Genomic DNA, 20,134 nt, shown 5'->3' with positions numbered 1-20,134 from the left:
CGGGATGGTGCGCAGGAACCTCGTCACGTTGCGTTGCGTTGGATGTCTGGAATATCGTCAAATCTCTTTCCTTTCAACGCAAGTTTGAGGCGTGGGAACAGGAAGAAGTCGGGAGGATTCAGACCTGGCGAGTATGGTGGATGGTCAATTTGCACCACCCCCTTTTGGGCCAGGAATTGTCTGACGATATTGGCTGTGTGAGGGCGAGCATTGTCGTGAACCAGAAACCATGAACCTTGTTCTGAGTAGAGGGGTCGAACCCATTGTACACGTTTCATGAAACGTCTCAAAATTTTAACATACGTAGCAGCATTCAATGTTGTTCCCTCACGTAGAAATTCCTTGTGGATTATGCCATTACTGTCAAAAAAGGTGATTAGCATCGTTTTGATGCGTTATTTTTCTGCTTTGACCTTTTTCCGACGAGGTGATGCAGGAGAACACCATTCCATGCTTTGTCGTTTTGTTTCCAGATTGTACCTCACACACCAGGATTCATCCTCAGCAACAATACAGTTCAAGAAATTTGGATTTTCATCCGCCATAGCGATAAAATCCTGTGAGGCAAGCACACGTGCATGCTTCTGGTCATCAGTCAAGTAATGTGGCACGAGTCGACAACACGTTTTCCTTTTCCCTAATTCTTTGGTGACGATAAGTCGTGCAGATTCACGGCTAATGTTCAATTCCTCAGCAATCATTCGCACAGTTAATCGGCGATCGTTCGTGATTAATGTCCTCACCTTGTCAATGTTTTCATCTGTGCGAGAGCTTGACGGCTTTCCGCTACGGGGGTTATCAGAAACACTATCCAGCCCTTCTCGAAAACGGCCGAACCACTCATCAACACACTTCAAGGACACTGCTTGATCTTCATAAACCTGTACCAGCACATCATGGGTTTCTTTCGGTGTCTTGCCAAGCTTAAAACAAAACTTCAAATTGATCCTTTGTTCGTTCATTTTACTGTTATCAGTTTGGAACCGGACATACTAACACTTACTTGGTATAACGCGTCTCACACAGACCACAGTTGACTCACAACTGAACAACGGTGGGTCCACGATGGCGCCACCTGTCGCTACTCGTGTGCAGTGTTTCGTTGCGCCAGTGTTGCCAGGTCGAGCACAGCGACTTCATTCACAAGTGGGTAAGTTAGAAATGAAAGGGCAACAAATGTGATGGAAGACATAGTTTTTCAATATTTATTCTAGGCAGAAGCTTATATAAGGGGTGTGACAGCATACGTAGTCGATGTGGATGTGCATGATTGTGTGTTGCGGCTGTTTCTAGTAGTTCAAAGTGGTGAATATGCTCAACGAATGTACGAACAGTGAATTGAATGCTGTCATACCTTTACAGTGGGACATATTAGTCGTGAAAAGAAGTTCACAATTGGATAAAAAAAACTGTAAACGTCACCAATGGATAATGAAGATTAACATCTTGTTTTAAAGTAAGAAGCAAAATAAATCTATATTGATAACTGTGAAGAATTTTACAGTGGACCAAATGTAATGATAGGTTCATGGCAGTTGAACTATGAGGCACATCCAGAAAGTAGTACCCATTTGGTAATTAAAACAAGGATGAAAGAAGTAATTTGAACAAAACCTCTTAAAATTTGAACAAAACCTTTTAACTCTAAAAAACTTCCTGAGATCAGGGTCTATATTGTGGCAAGGTTCAGTTAATTTTGAGTATGAAAAGCAGATAATTCTACACATGACCTATTCAGATAAGGAAAATAAGTTCCTGGACTACATGATATCACTGCAAAAATTGTAAGTATTCCTGTTTGCACATTACGGTATGTACAAAATATGTGCAGCTTTAATACAATAGCTTAGGGTGTATAGTGATAATTTGTTATTAAAAAGTGTTCATGTTGCTTGTTGGACTAATAAGTACATAGCTTGGTGTGTGTTAGAAAGAAGGCATAATACTAAATGATTAGATAGATCTACTTTGTGTCAATGTATATGGAACGTACTAAAAAAACTGAAATAATTAGAGCAGTGCCACAAAATCAACAGAAAAGAAAGAATGTTTTAAATACAAAATATTAGTTTCAGGTTTGAAGCAGGAAGAACTTTTTCCAGCACTGTTGTTTCTATAGTCTACTTTTCTTTATTGACTACTGCTCTACCAAGAAGAGATAAACCCTTTGGCGCTGTCATCAACATCAGCAGAGAAAGCATGGGTGATGCAATCAGCTGTTTGTCATGTAACCCTGCCCCTGCATTGCCAAAATATGCGGCGTTCTTCAACAGATCGTCATCACCTTTGTTCAGTGCCAAGTGTTTGTACCATCATGAAGGGAAAAGTCATTGTTGAATTTTTTGACAACGAAGCAAAGAAGAGAGTTATAAATATGGAAACATGGGGCACTTGGGCACAAGTGAAGGGGATAATTTTTGTCTGTGGTGACTGCAAGGGTAGTAAACCAATGACTGTCTATTTTCTTTTGCACGTTGGTTGTGGCCTTCTCTTCTTGGTATGACTGTTTGGAAAAAGGAATAGATCTGGCGATAGATAAACATCTCTAGCAATGGAGTATAGTGCTGATGGCTGGAGTTTTATGGGATGATACAATAGTATAGTTACATTCAGTTTGTGAATACTGTTTGCAGTAGCAAAAAACCTAAACATATCTGTCAACAATTATGTGCTTTTTTACATCATCCTTAAACATATATCTGAAAGGACCCACAAAATATTTCTCAAGTATTACAAATCTCTGCGGAGTCACGGTATCTCTCCTTACTCTAGGCTTAGAACCAGCCCTAGATGTACCTAGAGCATACAACATGCATAGGGCCTATACCGAAATATGGTCAGATGAATTTAAAAAATATTGAAGAAACAGTGTTGCTTCAGTCTGAGGTACCAGATTGTATGTATTCATGATAAACATTCTGACAATTCGTAACATTTATATAGCTAGCAATTTTTTTAAAAATTTCAGGTGTGACTCTTTAGCACCACACATTTTTTAATAAAGCTGAAAACTGAAACTTGCCAACTGTTGATTTGGTGACACAGTCATCACACAATATCTTATAACTAAAACAGCTCATGTACAGTGTTCAAAGTAGAAATTGTTATGTGAAGCATGTTTTATGAGCCTTGGGGTACAACAGTGGGAATGCACCTATGTATTTTACAGGGGGAAAATGAGATACTGGGATGCTTTGTGTAATTCTACTTAGCTGGGATTACCATCCACATATTTCCCTCCACTTCAAGCTCAACTCATGCACATGCATGAAACATACCATTATCTATTGATGAAAGGTTTAGCAAAACCAACTAAAATGTTTTGAGCATAGAAGTTAGATTATTTCCCTCAGATATTGAAAATGGCTACTTTCCAAATTATTGTGATCACTTTCAAGGTTATTATTAACCAAACAAAAACATTGTTGTGTATTACAGTATTGCTTAGTGATTTCTTTACAGGTGACAAATTCTTCAACTAAACATGTAGATTTAATCAGTTTATACACACCCTTGACTTGAGCCAAATGCCAACTGTAGTGTGTATTCTCTCTTCATATTGTTTTGTGTGTGTGTGCATTATTTAATATTCCTGTAAGATAAATGCTTAATACACACCTCGCCCCACATTGTTTTTTGGCTACGTATGTGATTCATTAGTATCTTTTTTCACAATTAAATATTACTACAGAGCATACCCTGACATTCGCTATGAGACTTGGCGGCAAGTGGCCCAGCATCAGCGCTTGTCTTTTCCAGTGAACAGGTCCGCGACAGTCGCTAGAGTCAGCTATTAAAATTACAGTTTTCATATTGTGTACTAACCTTGACTACAGAAGTTGTTGAAAATGATGTATCTCTGCTGCAACACATTCCTGGCATCTCCAAAGGAAATTGGCATTTACACATGCAAGTTCGTCTACTGTAATACTCTCTTTTAACTCATGGATGGTGTGCGGATTGTCTTTGTATACTTTATTTTTTAGACTTCCCCATTTTTCTTTCCACTTTTATTCAGAACTGACCCTGTTACTCTAAACTTTTTTACGAGGTTTAATATAGTGGTCATATGTGGAACGGGAACACCAGGAAATTTCATTGCAAAACGTCGTCGCACTTCTCCACAATTCCTTTTTCCGAAGTAACACTCGACAAGATAAATCATTTGTTGTAATGTAAACTTTTGTGGTGCCATATTAAGCCACAATCTTCAACACACGGACACAAAACAACTTCTGAGGGAGGATTATACTGGTGTCAGTCTGCAACATCAACAGAAAGGGAAAGAGAGCAAAGGTAGGGAGAGCGTAAAAAAACAGACTGTAACATGCGACTGTTGCGAACCCTGTTCACCGGGAAAGACAAGCGCTGACACCAGGCCGCTTGCCGCAGAGTCTCGTAGCAAATGTCAGGTAATGCTCTGTAGATACTATATTAATATGTAATATATTAATACTAATATGTGTTGAATCTTCTGTATGTATTTCAGGTTTAGAAAAGTTTTGTAGCATTATATTCTATGATTTCCTAAACATTAAGTTAATTCATAGTATAAGATATAAAGGAATTTTATAACTTTGTATTAATAATGTCTTATGTTGGTTGTTTTCTTGCATGTTATATGTAATGCATTTAATGCCATTCTTCATTTAAAAAAATCCTAATAGCTGTGTGATTAAAATAGCTGTGAAATAAATTTATTTATTTTCATGTGTGAAGAAATATGAAGTGTTATCTCCATTTATCACATAAATAAATATATGTATGTAAGAAATTTTGATTATTTATGATAGCAATACCTTGGGATGGATATAAGATAGCTACTGACAGAATTAAACAGAAAAAATATGAGAGTATAATCAGTGCCGGATCTACAAGCTGCAAAACCCCGCAGTGCGGGTGGAGCCCTTAGCCATTGACATAGTAGAGGGCTTGTATATGCACATGTAAAAAATCAACGTAGTTACTCAGGGGTACGAATATAATATGTACAGATAAAGCTAAAGTTCGCGGTGCATATAGCACCATGCTATGAAAACATATTTAGGGTATATGGGGGTAGGGTCCCACATATTTTTTATGTCGGCCATCTTTAGAGGTGATGTGATCAGCACCATGCTGTGGCCACCTTTCACCCCTCTCCCCCCTGGAGTACCATTTTATTTGAGGCTGGGTGGGCCCTAGAGCCACTTTATGCAGGGACAAAGCAGGAAAAATTCCGACCTTAGATCACTCACCCCACATTTCCCACGTGGCAGTCAAACTAGAATCAAATCAGGCTATAATTTAATGAGAAATGCAATGGTGAAGGTTTCTTCAAACTATCTATAATCAGGTGAATGTTACTACTGTAACAAATGTATCATTTCCCAGGTATGAGAAAACAATGTCATATACACGTATATATCACATCATCCCCTTCCCATTTAAAAATTTTGTGTTGAATTCAATATGGCGGGCATCCGCTTTGAACACACATATGTGGTTCCCCCTAAGCCTAACCTGTTTCTATCATGACCCAGCCTTAGTCCTTTAATTTTTATAAGGGATTTTAAGGGACTTTTGAATCAGCATCTAGCCCTTATAAGTGACTTTGTCAACATGAGATCACTATATATGTATAGTGTGTGCGTGTAAAGGTAGGTAGGTAGGTAGGTAGGTAGAGGGGGGGGCCTTGGCAATATTTTGCAGGGGGCCCAAGATTTGTAGATCCGGCACTGGGTGTAATAGATATAAAAGAAGTATTTCTGTATAATGAATGATATGAAAGATGCTTATCGTAATAAGGATAATATGTGAGATGAAAATTTACAAAGAAAGATGTTTAGAGACCCATCTTCGTTCAAACAATTACAAGATATTCAATTCTTTCTTTCTGAAATTATCACTTTTCTTGTTTTTCTGACTTTACCTTATTGTAAATTTATCTAAAAAAAGACTTTCAATATGTAGTCTTGTCTTAAATCCCCCCCCCCCCCACACACTCAATATCCATGTAACAATACGTTTCCAAACCAAATTGGCACACATTTTTTGTTTTGTTTCCATCTGCAAACACCACTGTGAAATCATACCACATGATCTTGTGATATCCTTTGCAAACGACATTTAATCAAACATGCTCTTCCCCCTTTTATATATGTCTTACTACAATCTACTTCCACACTTGTGGATTATATTGCAATTACATAAGTTGCAAATATTTTTCCCTGTTCCAAAGATTAGAACAGAATCCAAAATCCTTAACATATGATTTTTGTCCTATGAAATATGGTCCTAAATTTAAAATATACAATTATGAAATGTCTTGTATTTGAAATAATAGTATTTTCTTCTTTAACTTTCCAATATGTTCCTATTATTTGTATTTAACACAGGTGGAAGATGTAATTGAATTTGAGGCAGGACTAGACAGTTTTGCAAAGCATCTACCACAGATGAAAAGTGCACAATGCCGAGTTTACCTGTTGTATGCTACGTAAGTATATCCGATGTACCAATTTCAAGTTTTTACATGATTTTCATTAAGTAGGTATGTTAAGCTCTTTCAATGCCATAGTTAGCAGAAAGAATAAAGAATGTGATAGACGCATGATAAGAGGAAGAAGAAGAATTTGTATTTTAGAGCATGTTATTGATTGGTTGTTATAGTGACCGTGTGTAAGATGTACGTGAATGGCTTCCAGGCATTAAAGTTATGTTGTTAATTTTAACCTACGTGTTTGTATGTCTTGTAAATGTATAGATAAGAAATCACACCCACAGAACAACAAGGCTTACAGAATGTTTGATTAATCTTTATATACATGGCATTATTAATCCTTAAATTTTAATAATAATAACATAATGCAGCAGTGACACTAATTCTTGTACAATGTGTCAATTTGGAGTTAAAATACCAATCTGTATTAAGAGAAACAAGGAAATAAAATAATAATAATAATAATGATAATTTTCTGCCTAGCAATATGAGGACAATTGTAAAGCTACTTGAAATGCAGAAAAAAAATCAGTGATGGGAGTCAGCGTACTGATTGCACATCAACCTATGAAGAGCTGCTTGGCATGCCTTGTTTCCAAAGGATTGATGAACCATGGTGTTTAGTTTCTTATATGTATCAAAGAATTGTTATGCTGAACATAATGCAATTCCACTAGTAAAACTTCTGATTAGATAAGAACAGTAGCATAATTAAAAGGTATGTCAAGAACTGCACATTCAAAAGTCTGGAGCACACACAGCACCTATTACATCATATGGCCTCAAAAATGTCCAACTGGGCCTAGAGTCACACACGAGGTGTGCCTAGAAAAAAACCGGACTGTTGCTACAAAATCTTTATTGGTTATTTTGTCCATACGAACATTATCCCCTTCAAAGTACTCCCCTGCACTATCGATACACCACTCCATATGAATCTTCCATTGGTGGAAGCAGTGCTGGAAATCATTTTCTGAAACCATGTTCATGACCTCCGTCGATTTTCTTTGAATTAAATTATATAAATATGCATACAAATAGTGTTTGTGAGTGGGTTTATAAAACTCACAATTTGAGTATTTAACACAAATTGTTACACAACTTAAGATAAAGGTATAACATTCAACCTTGGCAAACCAAATAGCATGCTCCAACCGTATGACCGATTCAATTATTGTTTCACGAGACATTACAGAAACCCTAGCTAGAAATTCTTAAGCTTAGGGCGATAATATAATACGGTTCCTCTTTCAAAGAACTCACCCCTCCCCATTTTCTTCGAATAAATATAATTATTTTAGTAACCCATAATAATAATTATGTGGATTTTATCTTCAGTGCAAATTTAACTTGTTAAAGTAAAATTTTCCTGACAAGAAGTTAGAAATGCGTAGTTGATATAGTTGTATTTTTGTTCCAAATGATGCACCTGCTTTAAATTAAGCAGTATCCAAAACTAAGTGTTATATAAATACGGAGAAACTAGTACTCAATTTTATCCGTGAAGCTGTTTTTTCTTTTTCGATTAATTTCAGTGGTCACTTCCACCATCCTCGTTGGAACTTTCTGGATGGTGGCAGTGGCCACTGAAATTAATCGAAAAAGAAGAAAACCGCTTCACGGATAAAATTGAGTACTAGTTTCTCCGTATTTATATACTACCGCGTCTCTCTTTTCCCAATTATGAATAAGTGTTACATTTTAAGAAGTTTTGTTATTAATCAATATCGAGAATATTGCTGATGTCTTGAAATGCAGCTAAAGTATAAAACTTCACATTCACCTCAGTAAAGTGCCAAACGTGCATTCCCGCAACACATAATTGCGAGGGAAGCGAGCAAGAAAATTTTTACATCCATTTCTTTGCAGGCTTTCAAGAATATTAATTTAATGGGGTGTCAATAATTTCTTAGGATCCCGAGATATTTAGTCTTTCCCAGTCTCTTTTTTGGCACATTCAGGGTTGAAAATGTGTGGATACCATATGGCTAAATAAAGTCTCCAAAATTTAATGTTCGAACTCTCCCTCCACTACAGAAATCCCTTGACAATCTAAGGTTTAACATTTTATCAAGAGCTTCCTATCTCCTCCTTTAAATATAGGTAATACTCAATCCTACCACCAAAATTTCCATGCCAATTTTGATATTAAAGAGTGGATGCAAAAAATTAATTCTCAGTCTCCACACCAGAATTTCCGCAACAGTCTAAGACAATAGTAATAAACAAGAATTGGATTCCCCTTCAATTTAATGCTCAATCCGCCTCGAACTAAAGTACTCGCCATAATCTAAGCCCTGGATACTGTCCCCCCCCCCAATGTTTAATTCACAATCCTCCCCAGAAATATGTAAGAGTTGGATGTTTCTCCCATCTCCTCTTCGATAATACCCTTAAACACTTTTTTTTCATCTAATGGATTAAATATGGTACATTTAAGGTGTAAAATTTTTATATATTTTTTGGAAAGTTATATAAATGTGGAATATTATATAATTTGAAGGGAAAAAATTCCCCCAAAAAATCTTGATGGCGCAGCCTGCACCTGTGGGCACCCCTGGCTGAAAGTACCGAATAGGCCTTTTTAGCTCAGCTGGACCATTGGCCAATGCCAGGACAGCTGTTTTTGAATTTTCTTCTCCTTTGAAAGAACTGCTATGATATTCCCAAAGCTGAACAATTACATGTGCTCAGAAGTCCTTCTAGAGCATTCATGTGAGTCTTCATACAGTATGATTTTGCTGTTGTCTAGACATGGTCAATAGTTTTGTGGCTAAGTAAGCCTATTAAACTTTAGGTAATATCTAGACAACAGCGAAAGCAAACCACTAAGATTCACATAAGTGCCATAGAGGAAATTCTAAGCATATGTAATTTTTCAAATTTTGGAATATCATAGCAGTTTTTCACAAGGAGTGGATATTTAAAAAATAGCTGTCTTGGCCTTGGCCGAAGGTTCAGCCTAACTTTAAGGGTAAAACTGTTTTATTTACGAGTTATAAAATTGCCCAACACACTATTTCTTTTCTACTTAAAGATAAATTGTTATTTCAGGACAAGGGATGCGGAGGTGATCTTCAGGGATGCTGCAAACATGACACAAGGAGGTTATGTTTGGATTGTTACTGAGCAAGCGCTCAATGCCAGTAATGTTCCTCTTGGAGTCCTTGGATTGAGACTTGTAAATGCAACAAGTGAAACACTGCACATCAGAGACAGCGTGTAAGTCAATCTAATTTCATTCACGTTAGTATACTAGAAACTTGCTAAGATATGCCTGCATGTGGAGACATATATTTTTTCTCTTAAGTGTAGATGAAATTACGAACTTCGTACACTGCAGAAGGTTCAGTACAAATATTTTCCATTTGTGGATAAAAGTGATCGAACTGTACAAAATAAATACTATAACTGATTGTTAGCATTTAAAAAAGAACATCAAGGTTGATAGTAATATAATGTTGGCTAATAACTAAAAGACCAATGGTTCATTCATTCCTCATCTCTGGTGTGTGTGTTAGAGGTGGGAGAGCGAGAGAGAGAGAGAGAGAGAGGGGTGGAGGATACCATAGTGTACATTCATCAATTAGGTACAAGGAACAAAATGAATGCCTGCCATTCCTAGATATCCTAGTGGATAGAGCTGAAAATCAAATATCAACAGCTGTGTATCAAAAGCCAACACACACTGAGACAGGGTGGCCACTCTAGGACAATGATAAAATTCAAGTATATTTCCCGGTTTTCAAGGAGAACTTTCCAAAAATTCAAGGGTACAAGCAGATGTTTTCTCTATTTCAACTTTACACCCCCTCCCCCCACACAAATATATTAACAATATAAAGGATCTGTGTGATTACAATCCTATCCAAAATTCTAATTCAATTCAATTAAACAGAATTAAACTGAGTTTACGTTTGTCATTTTCCATATTCAGGCTCGAAATACAAACACAAGTTACACATGGTACGAGATATACTAATCTACAAAAAAACATGGTTAATTGTACAAGGATTTCAATCTCAAATTTACCTAATGAACTTCAAGATATCTTATCTTGCAATAATCTTCCATTTGTCAAATAGATTGTTCTGCAAAAGGCACTAACAAAGTAAACGGATCAAATTCTGTTTTATTCCCCACGCAACTTTCTTCTCCCTTCTCGATACAAGTAAAGCTAACCTGTGAAAAACTTGCCTCAGGGCATTTATAAATATGTATAAATTCAAAGGGATTTGGATTAATAAAAGTTGAGGTTTTTCACGTCTATGGAGAAAAAATACGCATAATTTCTGAAGGCAATAATTCACGCATAATTCCTGAAATTCAAGGAATTCCCAGTGAGTAGCCACCCTGTGGGAGTTACCTACATTAAAATCAAACTACCCCAAGAGTACAAAGAATGTCATAATCCACTGCCTAAGCTCAAGGGCCAGAAGAAATTGCTCAAATCTGGCAACACCCAGACAAGAACAGGAACACATCATAGATACTGAAACTCAATCGGTACCTGCCATCCATAAAACTAAGACAGCCATCCATAGCCAAGCAGACAAATAGCAAGATACAAAGGCTGACTGAAAAGGCACAGTATGCATACCATATCTTGAAAACTGTCACTTTTTTGTGTAACCTGTCCAACACTAATTTTTCCTTACAGGTACATATTTGCATCTGCTCTGAAGAACATGGACGAAAAAGAAGGTATTACACCAGCTCCAAGCAATTGTGATAATTCAGTTTCTGTTTGGGAAACAGGAAAGCTACTTTTCGAGTAAGTAGTGTAATTCCATTTTAATTCTTCTGGTTGGAAAACAAAATGGATGGACATTATTTTAAAATAAATTTCCTAGTATGTAGTTTCTATTTGCCACAAAAATGTAATCATGCAATGTATTTGTTGCCATACACTATTCATTCTGTTCATTAGTATACGTGTTCCAGAGTAACATTTTTGGTATTTGGTATAAGTGTGAGTATGATGCTCACACATGAATTTCATTGTTTTCTCATAATTACTTCAAATATGTTTTTCATTAATCACATTAAAAATAGTTTATAAATATTTACTGCATAATATATGAGGGTGGATCAAATGAAAATAGAACAGTGGATGTATTGGGTTATATTAATGTATGTGTGTGGCAACAACCCTGTGTAGAGGTAGAAAGGGAGGTAGTAGCGGCTTCTGCCTATTTGCACATTCACACGTGCACACCCAAATAAATCTGTAATGCAAATTATTATTATTATACTTATTTATTGAACTCTATCTCCTTCGAAGCATCAAGTGTTCCCACGCTGCTCCACCAAGAGAGATGGTAGAGAAGTCTGCTATCCGTGATATCAACCCGTGTAGACCAGGCCGCGATCGGGGCTGGAACACTATGACGCTGTTGCAGCAGTCACGTAGAGGACGCTGATTGGGTGTTTTGGCTTGAGTGCCGTGTGAGGGAAGGTTGCATCATTTAGGAAGGCTGTGAACCCAGCAATCTGTGTGCGAGCAAATGTAGTGTTGCAAACCCATTCCATTGGAGATCGTGTGACGCAGTTGATGCAACCCATACATCATCGCAAATTGAGGGATTTTTTATGAAAGGAAATTTCGATAGTATATTGTCCCAAGCATAACAGGCGAAGAAAAGGAGGAGAGGGGGGAGAGCAACTGAAACCAAAATGGGTGTTTTAAGCAAGCCTTTGCTTTGTGCATCTTGGTCAAAATAAACGGCCTCTGTGGCGCAATAGCCAAATTATCAACCCGCGGGAGGGAGTGTGCATCAAATAGTGAGCTGTTTTGCATTGCGTGGCTGTTACTGCGTTACAAGATTATTTAATGCTGTCAAAAGGTCGTCCCTGTATCGGCAATAGTACTGATATTGTAGATTGGTATTTCTGTTTTGAGTGATGTTGTCAGGTTATCGAATGCTGAATTACATACTGCACAATAACATCGCTCTTCTTGAGATTGGCTGGATAATTTCCAAAATATTTGAAATTTGTAAAAAAATTTGTGTTAAAAAAATCATGAAATACATATAACTCTGGCATAGCTCCATTTTCAGTGAAAGGTGATCAAAACTTGGGTTGCCAATATATTAAGCTTCATTATGTATGCAAAAACGGGTGTGAGTATTTCACAGGGGTGGTATAACACTTCTGGACGATAGACTGAAGTGCACACCCATAGAGCCAGACCACGAGCTGCCACTGGCAGGAGGTAAGGAAGGAAACCACTACTGCATAATGGACTCGCACTATATAGTTGAATGTGAGCACATGATATGCATAGGCGGTTGGGCAGCAGTCAAGGCCAAACAGCCCGGCCTGTTCTCTGGAGTGGTCTTGCTGCATGACAACACATGGCCACATGTGTCAGCTGTTACAAAGAACACGTTGGCAATGTTTGGGTGGACAGTGTTGGAACACCCACCATACAGCCCTGATCTATCACCATGCAACTTCCATATCATTGGTCTTTTGAGAAAGTCATTGAAGGGTTGGCACTTCCACTCAGACAATGAAGTCATGGACAATGTTCGGAACTGGTTCCGATCTCAGCCAAAGGAGTTCTACGAGCAGGGTATTCACCGCTTGGTGAAACTGTGAGACAAGTGCTTGTGTAACTTTGGAGATTACGTTTGAAATAAACTTGTTGATTTCATTCAGTGGCCCCTGTTCTCTTTTCATTTGATCCACCCTAATATATCACTTAAAATTTATTATATAATAAGAAAATAATGTTCTTGTATTGCAATATTACTGATTCCATGTTATGAGAAACAAATTATTAAGGACCTACTGTTCTTCATTCATGTTGTTCTTTTAAGATTTTGAATAAGAACATAGGAATTGACATTATAATAAGTTTGAAATAAACTTTACAAAGCAGTAATGTGAAGCCACTTTAGCATAATATTTTTTAAAGGTATTCTCCTTGTCATGTCAAATGGTTATATTGCAATATTTCACCAAATCAATTGATACCTGGAGGATAGGGGTGGCAGAAGAATGGCATTTCTTCCATGTACAGCCTGGACTGCATTTTGCAGAATAATGAGGCTCTGGCATCTGGGTTTAACAGCCAGTATAATCCTCTATGGGATATGTGTTTGTGATTGCCTTCTCATCAATTTCATCTTATGAACATTTATCCCTATTTTAGAGATTAGCCAAACATGGCAGAAAAGTGAAGTTAAATAAATCAATCAAACCAAGGTCACTTGACTTTTTCAGGGATTTTAAAACAAGAATACTTACATATGGACATGGTGGAGTTAAAAAGTGTACAACAGGTATTCAGAGAAGGTTAAAAGGTTATAGTAGAGTGCAGGTTAAAACGTGTTTGTTCCTTAGGAGAGAGGCTTGTACAAGTATGGCTGTGACAAGAGCCCATAGGAACCAACACACTTTAACCTTCATCTGTTACATGTAGAACTACAACCTTTTTACCTTCTCTGTATATCTGTTTTTATACTTTTTTACATCAACCACATCCACATGTGAAATATTCCTGTTTTAATATTCCTGAGTAGTCAAGTAACCTTAGTGATATATTGAAATATAACAATTTGACATGCCATATTATGATGATAGCAAATAGCATGAACTAAGCTTTAATAAAAATGATATGCCGACTTCTGTGGTGGAGTGGTTAGCACATCACGCTATGATGCCAGGGGTCCTGGCTTTGAAACCTGGCCTCGGCATGGGTATTTGTGAGTAGCCATTCCTCAATTTCATCATAAAAATAGGAATTGTAGCTTTCCTGGCGACGTGATTCAAACATGTGTTCTCGGGTTACCAACAAGGTTAAATTGGCATTAGCTTCCAACGTTCCGAGCGCATACATAGCTCTCATCTTCAGGGAATGTTAAAATGGAGACCAGTGTAAGGTTATATATATGACTATGATGGTCCTAGATGTCGTCATCTTCACGATTGACCAAAAGTGGCAGAAAAGCAAAGTAAAATAAACCAAATAAAAAAATAATAATTAATAATAAAACTTTCCTTGCAGCTATTTAAAGAAGCAGGAATTACCAGATGGAAAGACAGGGAAGGTTGCATTTGACGATAATGGAGACAGAATATATGCGGAATATGATATTGTAAATGTACAACACAACCAGCACCAGGAAACAGTAGGACAGTATTTTTATTCCAAGGTATGTGAAAAAAAATAAGAACATTATACTAAAGAGACAAGGATGTTACTGCACACACTCACAACCATCTATAACCTGAAGGCTGTAAAAGAAATTTGGGCACATAGAAGGAAAAAGAAAGTATCAATCACAGGTCAGAGTAGAAAGAAAAGAAAAATAGAGGAGACAACACCAATGGAGCATAGTTTCTATCAGAAGCCAGAGTACATAGTAAGGAAGAGATTCTGGCACATCTTTGGAAAATTAATTCAAATCTATGCCCCATGTTATTTTGTCAGATCAAATTTATTACTGCAGTGTGTATGCTATTAAGTTGTAGGCAGGCCCATAGCCAAAAAAAAATCCTACAAATATGCAATTTAAATAGTGTACATAGCGGTAATTAATTTTACTTCTTTAGCAGGATTAAACAGCTTGTATAATAAATTGTTGTAATATAGTGAGAAATTCACCTTCAGGGCTTCTACCCCTCACTTTATTGCCTGTGGCGGCTAATGATAAGTGATGAGCCCCTCCCGCAATAAAATTATGGCTACGGGCCTGGTTGTAGGGAAATTTTGAGACATATTTTACAATCCTCTTTTTACCATAAAGTTCATTTCATCTTGTATTTATATTCAGAGGTTCTATACCTCACAAAGCTCCTTAATTAGATCAAGTTCCATATTATGGGAAGATACCATGCTTCAAACACACAAAATATTCTCACTTTTAATTATAATCATTATTCGTTTTCATTTGTTGGCTCAAATCGTTCTCTAAACTTCGGTCCAGTTGGTAGGGCAGTATTCCAAATGGCAGTTGTGCAGAAATACAGTGCATGTGATAAAGCCACACCACTCAAAAGTAGCTGCTATATTGAAGTTATGGGACCTTTAAACTGTACAATGGGATACACAAGTATTGCTCAGCAAATTGTCCATGACCATGGGTGTATTCCTCCAGTTTTAACGCAACAAATGAATTCAACGAAGATAAGTGGGCTCGTGAACTTGGTGAAACCAGTTATTTCACAAGACTTAAGGAATGCTCTAGGCAAAAGCGCAGGTGCAGAGTTTTGTTTATAGAAAGTTGGCACATGGAAAGCAGCGAGAGGCATGTTCTTCTGGCAGAAATAAACTCTCCTGTGGACACTGTTACTGATTTTAACCACATTTTAAGAACAGTTGAAGCACACTCGTCTTGTGCATGTTCCTTCATATCATCACCCTCTGTTCAAATTAAGTTGTATTTTCCGAACTAGTGCAGTTTAAAGCTATCATGCACACACATTGTCTGCAAGTAGCAGACGATTTTAACTGAACAAACCTGCCTCCTGGTCTGTGTGTTTCATGTGAGAATGAACTTAACACCTCGCACAAAAATTAACTTAAGGAACGCCATAATGAACTTCACCAAGTTCATAACATGACTTTTGGAATGGCCAGTGGCCATAATTGATTTAATGCATTAAGCTCATGCAAATTTCAGAACAGATCCTACTCTCATTAACTTTTCTCTTGCATCCTACATGGAATTTTACATGTGCTGGTGCAGAGTTTGTCAGCAGCCTGTTTGGAGTTATGTTTCAATTCTTGAAGCTCTAATTGCATAAAACAAAGAGAATAAAATGGTGATGGACAATCTGCTTGGTAATAACAATAATACATCCCACTCTACAGCTATGATCAATATTTATATATTCATGCGCAAAGTAACATTGGACCTGACACAAAGGAAATTAACTATTTCTCAGAACTTACAAGTATGTTTACATTAATTTCAATCTTGCAGTAGATGGAGAATAGACAATAACATTTTTCAAAGGGGGGAGGGGTCTACTAAAATAAAGAAAAGGAAAAATACCAAATCTTTAGCTATCCTGCCAAAAATCGCAAATATGTCTTTGACTAAAGAAATTGGAACTTCTCAGTCCCCCCCCCCTCCCCACACATATGGTGATTACTCGTAGAATTCTAATACAAATAAATAATTTATGCTAATATTCTTAGTGGGAAATAGTGTATAACAATGATAATGTTAATTTTTCTTGGCATGTACCTTTTCTTCCTCAGGCTTTCACCACATCATGTGGTGATGAGATAAGATAAGATAAGATTTATTTCCATCCACTTGATCATATGAGTACAAATAGCACTATGATATGGGATAGGTCAATTACATGTATAATTTTGAGTACAAAGGAATTAACACATACTCAAGCACATTAAAAAGTATAAAAGAGTATAAAATAAAATTACATGTATAATTTTGAGTACAAAGGAATTAACACATACTTAAGCATATTAAAAAATATAAAAGTATAAAATAGCATAACATAAAAATAGAGGAAAAATCAAAGTTTATGTCTATTAATGAGAAGAAAAATCAAAGGTTATGCCTATTAACGAAAAATATGATCTAAGTACTCCTCTGTGCTGTAGAAGGTATATTGTTATTAGATTAAAAAGGTAGTCAGAACTCAAAATCAAGGTAGCAGTTGCCCTATCACAACATATATCCTTCCATATCCTAGCTTTCTTCTTTCTTAAATTCAACAGCCTACTGTTATCATGTTTTGACAAAAATCTTGTCTTACCTCCTGAAGATGGTACATGATGTGCTGAAAGCCATGGAAAGTGACAACATCAATTTGAAAATGTTCACATGTGGTGTGAGTATGCTTTAACTTAAATAACAGACACTATCTAATACATAATTTATTCCTTTATTTCTTTTCAGGATCAGAAGAAAATGGTTTTGGAACTGACTAGAAAACGTATATTGTGGCCTGGTGGTTCACCAGACCAACCACAGGGGTGTGTCATTCCTACTGAGCTAAAAGTACTTACTATAGAGGAGAAACCCTTCGTCTACGTGCGAGAGATTCATGAAAGTGAAGCAGAAGCTTGCTTTCCAGATGAAATTCCTTGTCCGCACTACAACTCGACAGGTGAAGGTAATAGAGGTTTACTTTTACCTAAAAAACAAAATTATTCGTTGAGATGCATGCTGACAAATTTACAGAAAGTAATGTGTTACAGTAGTCTGTATTAATATCCCTGCTGGAAATTTCTACTGTTTACAGTAAACTGTAACTGCAGGGTTTCCCGAACTTTTTCGTTTCACAGCACCCTTAGTGCTTCGAGATTATTCTGCGGCACCCAAGTCAGAATGTAAACCTATCTAACATTTACAATGCTAAGTTAGTGTGGTTAGGTTGCTTGCTTTACGTTAAAAAATAAACATATATTTCAAATTCAGAAACATTTTATGTATAAAAAGTACTAAATAAGCACATATTTGGAACAATCATATTATTGATTGAATTTCAGTGAAAATATTGGAAATTTTACGGTGCCCGGTAAGCCAGCCACGGTGCCCCAGGGCACTGTAGCACACACTTTGGGAACCACTGGCCTACTGTGTTCTTGCTTAACATGGTGGCTAATTGTTCATTCTTTCTGATTAACAATTTGTTTTTATATCTACTTGGAAATCTAAATGCAGTAGATGTTTAAAAAAAAAATACTGATCTACTGAAAACAGTAGACAGAATTTTTAGCAGGGATTACACAATGATTTGTATAACAAAATGCATCTAGAACAAAAATGTGAGCATAAGCAATAAGAAGTTCACAAGAGATAATTATCATTTTTCCAAATTTTAAAAAAATGCATAGAAGAATTACGTGAATCACAAATGTCACTACACTGATACAATGAGTACTTATAGTTTTAAATGATATCAAAAGCAATGAATATATGCTTAAAATGTTCTTATACAGTTGTGTGTGGTTTTTATCTTCAGCTGACAAAATGTTTTGCTGCAGAGGATTCTGTATGGATTTGTTGAAGAACCTCTCCAAGAAGATCAACTTTACTTACACCTTGGCATTGTCACCAGATGGTCAATTTGGCAGTTACTCATTCAAGAACAATGGAAGTATGTACAAAAAACTGAATTCGCTAGTAGTACAAGGGAGAGTCAAATGCAAACCTTCATTTGCTTTTATTTCTTATCTAGTATATTTCTGTATGTAGGGTTGCAGAAGTTTGCTGCATTTTAGCACATACCTATTGCTGATCTACATATAGTTTCAACTTTGAATTAGTGCCTCTATACCTCAAGAAGACTAAGTCTTTGTGGTCCACGTGCAGTCACTTATGAGCCACTGCAAAGGCCTTTCCACCCATCTGCCTACGAACTGAAGTCATTGTCGAACTTTCTCATGTGTTAGTAAACTTGCTGGTGTGGTAAGCATGCACAGAGATATTGAATTATCATTTGCCAGAGAATTTCTACGAGTTTTAGGCTAACAGAGGTCAAGAAACCACTTCTCTTCACTGTTCCTAGTGTGTATAGAAGGTGCCATCTTTAAAATGACAAGAATGGCATTTTGAAGCTCACTTGATCAGTGTTGCAGCCATCAGATTGTCTTACAGTTGATAGCTCATGTAAATTTGAGCTGTATACAGTCTGTCCTGTAACTTTTGTAGGACTTTAAAGGTTTTCATTTGATTCATGTAATATATGAGGGTTGAGTTGATAATTTATGATTTTTGTTATTTAGCATCTCTTTTCTAAGAAGACCTATGCCCAGGCTGGGATTTGAATCCATGACTTCTGGCATTGTAGTATGCTGGGCTAACTCCACCATGGAGGCAGGCTTAAGTTGTTATATCTCTACTAGAAAATATAGTTAGAATTTAATATCAGGAGTAGCTTGCAAAATATCAATTCGTCTTTTTCCTTTGACATTATGGCTCTTGTAGTATAGCCTCCATCATCTTATCCCCAATGTTTTGATGTGTGTCCCTACGTCATCTAGCCATCTCATCCTGGTCAACCTCTTCTTTGTCTGCCTTCAGGTTTTACAGAGAATATATTCTTTACTTACAGCTGGTGGTAAGAAAGAATGGACAGGCCTCATTGGTGAGCTGGTAAACCTGCGAGCTGACATGATAGTTGCACCCCTAACTATCAATCCAGAAAGGGCAGCTTTCATTGAATTTAGCAAACCTTTCAAGTACCAGGGCATTACTATTTTGGAGAAAAAGGTATGTTGGACATTGTTACTGGGGGAAAGGCAGGGGATATGAATTTATGGAAGATATTGGTATATTATACATTATGTCCCTCCAATAATTCAAAGAAATGATGCTTGATTCAAACCTGGAATCTTCAGTGGTGGGACCATAAGTTTACCACTTTATGAAGTCAGGTATATTGCATATTATTTTTTTTTTTTTTGTATGTATTCACTTCTTTTATACAGAAGAAAAGTGGAGTGTAGCAGGAGTGGATAAATACAAAATACTGTGATGATAATATTCCACAGCTTACAGATAAGACCATCATGTGGCATTGATAATCACAAAGCAAATCTCATTCTTAAAAAATAGCAAAACTTTTATAGAACCTCTATATGTTGGTAAATTTATACTAGAAACTGAGAAGTTCAGTAATGTAGGAACATTTACTGATTTGAAAGAAAAAAAGTTTTCG

The 20,134-nt window shown here is 36.6% G+C and overlaps 1 protein-coding gene across 5 annotated transcripts in view; it reads left to right on the top strand.

Moving 5' to 3' along the window:
- Positions 1 to 20,134, top strand: part of LOC145985424 (glutamate [NMDA] receptor subunit 1-like) — an 81,760-nt gene that overhangs the window by 44,147 nt on the left and 17,479 nt on the right. For all 5 annotated transcript variants that reach the window (XM_083119439.1, XM_083119438.1, XM_083119435.1 and 2 more), the window contains exons 6-12: positions 6,378 to 6,478; positions 9,536 to 9,703; positions 11,142 to 11,255; positions 14,499 to 14,646; positions 17,368 to 17,584; positions 18,437 to 18,571; positions 19,529 to 19,686. In XM_083119439.1, coding sequence (XP_082975565.1) covers positions 6,378 to 6,478; positions 9,536 to 9,703; positions 11,142 to 11,255; positions 14,499 to 14,646; positions 17,368 to 17,584; positions 18,437 to 18,571; positions 19,529 to 19,686 — 1,041 coding nt within the window. The remainder of the gene's footprint in view (positions 1 to 6,377; positions 6,479 to 9,535; positions 9,704 to 11,141; positions 11,256 to 14,498; positions 14,647 to 17,367; positions 17,585 to 18,436; positions 18,572 to 19,528; positions 19,687 to 20,134) is intronic.

This window comes from Lepisma saccharinum, chromosome 3 (genome assembly GCF_977018435.1).
Source record: "Lepisma saccharinum chromosome 3, izLepSacc3.1, whole genome shotgun sequence".
Taxonomy (NCBI): Eukaryota; Metazoa; Arthropoda; class Insecta; order Zygentoma; family Lepismatidae; genus Lepisma; species Lepisma saccharinum.
The sequence above is the reverse complement of the archived record's forward strand: the minus strand, read 5'-3'. Positions and strand labels throughout refer to the sequence as shown.